The 7,662-nt window shown below is 29.9% G+C and overlaps 1 protein-coding gene across 3 annotated transcripts; it reads left to right on the top strand.

The window, feature by feature from the left end:
- The first annotated feature begins 231 nt into the window (after positions 1-231).
- Positions 232-7,155, top strand: LOC112637027. Of its 3 annotated transcripts, XM_025410947.1 has the most exons (7): positions 232-355; positions 471-749; positions 856-1,390; positions 1,460-1,556; positions 1,648-1,747; positions 1,843-1,922; positions 3,597-3,745. In XM_025410947.1, the coding sequence occupies exons 3-6, from the start codon at positions 912-914 to the stop codon at positions 1,899-1,901; spliced, it is 735 nt and encodes a 244-aa protein (XP_025266732.1). In that variant the 5' UTR covers positions 232-355; positions 471-749; positions 856-911; the 3' UTR covers positions 1,902-1,922; positions 3,597-3,745. The 3 variants fall into 3 exon arrangements, with proteins under 3 accessions (XP_025266732.1, XP_025266731.1, XP_025266730.1); XM_025410946.1 differs by lacking the exon at positions 232-355 and having other exon boundaries at positions 401-749; XM_025410945.1 differs by lacking the exons at positions 232-355; positions 471-749; positions 856-1,390; positions 1,460-1,556 and adding exons at positions 5,214-5,343; positions 5,427-5,601; positions 6,673-7,155 and having other exon boundaries at positions 3,597-4,676.
- The last annotated feature ends 507 nt before the right edge of the window (positions 7,156-7,662 follow it).

A 7,662-nucleotide genomic window follows, 5' to 3' on the forward strand; every position in this document is an offset into this window, starting at 1 on the left:
TTCAGAATTACTTAATAATGAAATTGTACCTTTAACAAATGTTGTAACAAAATGTTACAGAATGCCATTTTTTGAAACCGATAAAAGTGATAATAGTAGCAATAATGAAGGCACTGACATATATAAGTTTGTAGTAGCTGCTATAAATTTTTAATAATAGATTTTTCAATTATTTAATGTTTTGTTTTTACGCTATTTTTACTTTTGATTTATGGAAAAGATTATTTTTGTTCTTTTTTGTACATATTTCATACATCTTTATTATTCACATGAGGGAGCGGTCCTCTTTAGAATTTAAAAATTTTTTAATTATGAATATGCTTTTTAATGTGTGGGGATTTATTTATTATACATGGTACGTTTACAGTAAAAATTACATAAAAAATATTTTTCTTTTTACATTTTATTGCAAAATAGGAATATAACAACATAATATTTGTTACTGTAAAAATTGTTAATTTTATGTACAGGGTGTCCAATGACTCGAGGTCCATAGCTTAAGAGCGTGTTATTGAAGTCATTTAGAGTTAAAATTGTTTAATAAACATGTTCGAAACTGCTTCCTAACAGATAATCCCACTAATATATACCTAATATATAACTTCGCTGTATACCATATACGTACAGTGCAGGATTCACAGTATTTCCGTGCTTGATATACATAACATTCATAAGTTTGAGTCAGACTTTTGACATTAAAATTAACTGACAGTGAAGTGAATGTGCCCGTGGGTAATGAATGTAAAAAGGTAAGCAAAATTGTATCTTTACATTTTGTTGCTACTCACACTGCACTCATACGTTACTATAAGTTACAATTCTTTACTCTTATTTTTACAATGTATTTTTTATTAGCTCATCAATGACGAATCAATAACTTACTATGCAAAAGCGCATGAAAAAGAAGAACAATGATACAAAAACGTATTTCTGTAGAAATTGATAGACCTTTTTTGGGATTAGATACATTGAATACGAGTTTCATCGATTCTGACAAGAAAATTACCAGTCCACCAAGAAGTCCATCAATATTATTCCGTGGATATCCTAGAACATATGACAAGAATCTGATGAAGCAATCTCGACTTGTGTTTCAACTAGCAAAGCACAACGAAAAGAAGATATTATTGCCAAATAAACCAGCTAGCATATTGCCAAAAACAGAAGAAAATTCCATAAGTGATATTCCTCTAGAAAAAGTATTTGTTACTTCGAAAAGTAATACTTCAAGCACCAATGAAACTGTCGAGGGTGATGTAATAGAGCTCAGTCCTACAGAGAGTAGATGTAATAGAGCTAGACGTTTAAAAGAGAAATTAAAGAGGAATGACATCAATTTATGTGATACGGAGAATAGACTACCTGTGGAAATATTACTGAAGAAAGACAGGTAAATATTTTTTAATACAAGTTAATGTAATTTTCTTTGCCCATCTGATACATAAAAAATTATTTGCAGGAAAAGAAGAAAGAAAAACATCCCAGAGCAACTTAATATGCGACGCAAAGGTGATAAAGCAAAAATAGATGGCTGGGATTGCTGGGAATGCAAACAGGTAATAGATTAACAAATAATATACATATAATTGCATAAAGCACATTTTTTTACAAAAAAAGAATTAATTTCTAATATTGTTTTATTTTCAGTATTATAAGAATTTGTCGTTGATGGGAGAAGAGTTAAAGAAACGGAAAAATCAAGTCTCGCGTCACCGACATAGATACGAAAGACCAAATACACCAGAAGGTACACCATAAGTGTTGTGTATTTCCATATGTTATACATAATACATATATTATACATAATACATATATATGATAAAACGTGAAATTTTTGTACAGGTTTTTGGGATTTAGAATTTCCTGAAACATCATCCACTTACCGGCAAAAATTAAATTGAGACATAATCAATTACAAACAAGTAAGGACATAATATGTTTAATACTGGTAATAGTAAAAATATTTAAATTGCATTTCGAGTGGAGAACATTTAAATTATATGCTTGGTAATGTACCAAGAAAATTTGTGCCTTGTGCACAGCATTTAGCTTCGTAGAAAAATTAATTTTCTACAAAGCTCAATGCACTACCATCCGCGTTTGGCTCATTTTTTTTTGCCTCGATTATTTACATTTGTAACTTTGATCTTATGAAACTGTCATTCTAAATTTGTTTATAAATATATTTGTTTCAATTATTCCATGTATTTTGTATTTCTTAAAGTTTGATGAAACTAAACAAACATAAAACATCTGTATTCAAAATATTATACATGCGTCAAATAGGACTGGGAGGAAGTGTTAAATACTTTCATGATTTGAACATAGATCATTTTATTATTTTACATGTATATATTATATTTTGGATAACAATATAGATTTATACAGGGATCTCATAATAGGTAAAAAACCTCTCGTGTACAGGTAGAGCGGGTTACTAAGTAGAAAAGTACTGTACCATTTTGCGATTTTGACATATTTTGACATAAAATACAAAATATCACGTAAAATATTTAGTTTTCAGTAATCTTACCTTAATACTTTTATGCACAAAATAGTGAGATAAATCAATTGATGCAAAGAAAACGCCTCTAGTTGTCTCTAAAAAATTGTATGCAATTTGCAACATGCAGTGTCATATATTTTTTTTCAAGACAACTATGCGTTTTCTTTGCGCCAATTGATTTGTCTCACTATTCTGTGCATAAAAGTATTACGGTAAGATTATTGAAAATTAAATACTTTACGAGATATTTTGTATTTTATGTCAAAATATGTCAAATCTTTTTTAATTAATTTCTCAATAATTATTGCAAAAATTACAAAATGCTAAAGGACTTTTCTACTCGGTTTGACTTTCTCTATCAGTCCACGAGAGATTATGCGGTCATTGCCGAACATCTTGTATATAAATTTATACAGGGTGTTTCATAACATTGTGCCAACATTCATGAGCAGGTAGGGCATAATAAACTGAACAGGAAAGTTCTTTACCACTTTGCAATTTTCGCAATATTTATTTAGATATTAATTAAGAAAGATTGGCAAATAACCGCGCGTTTCGCGCAGCTAGACTATAAGATGCATGCTCGAGGTGTGTCACAGCGTGTGTCGCACGGCAACGCTTTTACTGCTCCCTGCTCGTGTTGTACCCCGCATCTCGCCGCACGTCCAAATTTTTCGTTGCCGTGCGACGAGATGCAACACACGCCGCTGGCACGCCCTGTGTATATATCCTACAGTCTAGCAGCGCTAAATGCGCGCGCTTATTTGCCAATCTTTTTAAATTAATATCAATAAATATTGTGAAAATTGCAAAATGAAAAAAAACTTTTCTGTTCAGTTTATTATGTCCTACCTGCTCACGAACGTTGGCACAATGTTTATGAAACACCCTGTATATAAACTCATCTCTTTACATAAAAATATTTCATCATCATTGCGATATCATAGCTTATATTTCTTGAGTGTTAATATTGTGCATTATCTTTTTCATAAATTACTACATATAATCATGTTTTTATTGCTACTTTATATATGATAAAATTATTCTTGCCAAAAAGTTTATGTAACAATTAAGTATTTAAATTTTGCAGATATAAAGTCAATATGAACAGACGACCTAAGAGGGAAAATATAAAAAAACCTTTGCGTTATGAAACTACTGAATCTTCTGATAATGAAGGGGAATCAGCTAAACGATATAAAGAGCAAAACAAGACTTCTGTTACCGATGAGATCAGAGATATTCGAAAGAATTTATCACAATATGAGAATGAAGAATTGGCTAAACAGAAAGCAATTAACAGTGCATCCAAATGTTATTCTGCATCTCAGAATGACAAATCACTTCACTTGCCGTCACGTATAGATGATTCATGTGTACATGGTTCTCAACCAATCATTGCATCTCAATTGGCATTAAATTCTCAGCCTTTTGCCAATACAACTCCGATATCTCATAATCAATTTCCAGCAACGTCTGTAACAAATTCACCTATCGTATCTCAATCTTCATTTTGTACGATATCTAAGCCTTCATGTTCTTCAACAATTAACCATCCAACATTTGCAAATTCTCAAACATTATCAGAATCCCAGACTTCTTTTCCATTAACTTCAATGAATGATACTGAACAAATACGTAATAAAAAATACGATTATGAAATGAATAATAATACACACACAGAGTGCCCTATCGAAAATATAGAAATACCTTGTCAAAATGCGACTAAACATCTCTCATCATACGAATATTTGCCAGTATCATCAGCATCTCATATTCCACCAACAATTTCGATGACAAATAATATGGTTTATTATACACCACATCATAATAGAGAATCAACACATAATCAGAAAATGGGACATCTTGAAAATACAATTGAATCGTCTTCAGTAATAAGTCCTGAATCTTATACATCACCTTCACCTCAATCTTGTTCATCTTCATTGTCACGTGATTCCGAGACTCCATCATTGACTTTACTGTCAGCTCCAGTACTTCATAATAATGTTACTTATAATACACAACCTAATACACTTACTTCTAATCACGAACATCCTAATCCCACCATAACGTATCATCAAAATACTCCGCAGGAAAATACTAATATTATAAATGAAATTAAAATGCAAGTGATGGAATGTGTGAGAAACGTAATGACAGAATTCAGGTAATGAAACAATTTTTTTGCAATTTTCAAATAACTTATCTGTCTTTTTTGCATGTTAATAATAGACTTGTGTTTATGAAATTTTTTCTCTATCTTTACCAGTAATTCCTAGTCTCTATAATATAATTTTTAACTTATTTTTTGAGATTTTTATATAAGACATAGAAATCATCTGTCATTAATAAATTTCAAGGTTTACTTAATACCTCTTATGGAAAAAACATTCAATTTGAGAGTGTTATTTCGAACACTGACAATGAGTAATATAATGCTCTATTTGAGCATTGAATTGAGCGTTACTCTCAAATATGTTATACATTGTTACAACAATGTTACAATAATATAACTTATTTGAGAGTAACGCTCAAATAGAGCATTATATTACTCAGAGTGTTCGAAATAACACTCAAATTGAGTGTTTTTTCCATATAAAATGATTTTTCTCTTGTTATTTAAAATGTAAGGAATTTTAGAAACATTTTTTATTAGAAAATCATCGAATATTTAACACTTTGTTTATAATTTTTCTGTTAACAGAACGAAAAATCAATGCTTACATAGAGAAAAAATAAATAGAAGACCTGTGAAACCAAAAATAATCCCGTTTCACACTGTTGAAGCAGTATTAGAGTTTAATCAGTCAGACGACACAATATATACCGAAATGGTAATAATTTTGTGTGTGTGTGTGACTTTATCTTTTTTAATGAATCAATATTTCATTATGTTAATGCATATTCTCTATAATAGGTGGAATACCTTACATCCATTGGAGGACGAAATCCAAAAGAAATAATACATTTGGCGTTTAAAGAGATTTTTATTACAAATGTAGCCTTATCATTTACATGGACAGGCAAAGATAATAATAACCGCTCTACAATGGAAAAGTTATCGAATCAACGAATAATTGATGCTTTATATGGTATGTCTACGACAAAATTATATTTTATATACAGGGTGTTTCATAAAGATTGTGCCAACGTTCGTGAGCAAATAGGACACAATAAACTGAACAGAAAAGTCCTTTACCACTCTGCAATTTTCACAATATTTATTGAGATATTAATTTAAAAATATTGGCAAATAAGTGCGTTTTGTGCGGCTAGACCGTAGGATGTATGCTCGGGGCGTGTGCCAGTGGCGTGTGTCGCATCTCGTCGCACGGCAACGAAAAATTTGGCCGTGCGACGAGATGCGGGGTACACGCGAGCAGCGAGCGGTAAAACCGTCCGACACGACTCGAACATGCATCTTATAGTCTAATTGCGCGAAACGCGCATTTATTTGCCAATTTATCTTAATTAATATTTTAATAAATATGCGAAAATTGCAAAGTAAAAAAAAAGGACTTTTCTGTTCAGTTTATTATGCTCTACTTGCTCACGAACGTTGGCACAATCTTTATGAAACACCCTGTATATTCAACGACAATAAATTTGCAATAATACTCGTATAAAATTATCTTAATTCAAGCATAAAAAATAAGATTATTACAGTAAAGATCTCGAAAAATGAAGTAATAAAATTATTTAGAATTTTTAATATAATGATTATTTAGATATAAGGTCTTAAATTTGACCCCTTGTAGATCATATTTATACGATCGCTTATTCGTGAATTGCATATGCAATAATATTGGTATCGCATATATGTGATTCACGGATAAGCAACTTTCTAAATGTATAGCCTGTAATTGACTTTAAATTCTTACTTTAAAAAAAATTCTGACTTCAAATTCTTACATCATAAAAATTATTTCTTACACTAAATAACCGCAAATATATACATATGCATATATACTTTTATTGCTTAATTTTTCAAGAGAATGTTGATATTATAAACTTATTGTAGTTGAATTTCGAGATGCTCTATATATAAATGTATATTTCAAAATAAATTTTGTATAAAAAAAATCTATAATAAATTGTAATTAAATCATAGATAATTACTTTAAATATCTGTTAGTTATTTAAAATAAATATTATTATTTTAGATGCTACTTCCGTACATTCAAAATTAACAACGGCTGAGTTTAAATATTATGTATCGGAAGCATTACGCTCAGCTAAACAACGATACCGACATCAACAGCGTATGGATCGAAGAAATTAAAATAAGACGAATAGCGAAGAAGATCTCCGTCAAGTAAATTTTTATTATAAGTTGAAGATTTTCGTTTAAAGTTTAAATGTTGGAAAAAATCTTATTTTATCTACTATAAACTTCATATTGTGATAAAAAAAAGCAATGAATAGAGTTAGTAGAACGTGAGTTTTTTTATTTTATTTTATTTTTTATTATCACATTTATTTTATTATCACATTACTCTTACGCAAAGTTTTATAAAGAAAAGTGAATTCATGCAATTGTAAAAAGAAAAGTGAATTCATGCATATTGTAAAAAAAATTATATGTACTTGGCGTCGCGACGCTCCCGCGTCGCTTGATTAATAAAACGCTAGAATTTATATATACATATATGTTCCTACTTATTTTTAATTAAGTATATATATAGTTTTTTGTTTTATTTTATAAAGAATGCTTTTTTTTCTTTGCGGAATCCCTTTTCTATCCATACGATAGATCCGTTTATATAATAAAATATATTCTTAAATTGCTATATAAAATTTAATATTATGTAAAAACGTATACATGTATTTGCTTATTGTATGTATGCCATTGTGAAAAGTGGTAAATTGTTAAAAATGATTATAATGTAGGTAATGACTACGTTTACATAACAACCGTTAATGCAGTTTAATAGGAACCGTAGTTGTAACTTCTGAAAAGTGATATCCGTTTACACGCAAAGATTTTAATTTAATCACAGATGTTATAACCGAACGGACTTCTGTCAAACAAAGAAATATGGCGAAAATAATAGAAATTTATTTAGTTGGCAATACGAGCGTAACAACTTGAAGTGTTTACACGTTTCTTTAAAACCGGATTTATAATTCTACACTTCTTCGTCAACAGGTGT

The sequence above is a fragment of the Camponotus floridanus genome, unplaced genomic scaffold (assembly GCF_003227725.1).
Source record: "Camponotus floridanus strain SB8 unplaced genomic scaffold, Cflo_v7.5 scaffold36, whole genome shotgun sequence".
Taxonomy (NCBI): Eukaryota; Metazoa; Arthropoda; class Insecta; order Hymenoptera; family Formicidae; genus Camponotus; species Camponotus floridanus.

Coding starts and splice junctions, on each gene's coding strand:
- LOC112637027 (XM_025410945.1), top strand. CDS start 3,610: ATGAACAGACGACCTAAGAGGGAAAATATAAAAAAACCTTTGCGTTAT. Junction 4,677..5,213: donor AACGTAATGACAGAATTCAG/GTAATGAAACAA, acceptor TTCTGTTAACAG/AACGAAAAATCAATGCTTAC. Junction 5,602..6,672: donor AATAATTGATGCTTTATATG/GTATGTCTACGA, acceptor TTATTATTTTAG/ATGCTACTTCCGTACATTCA.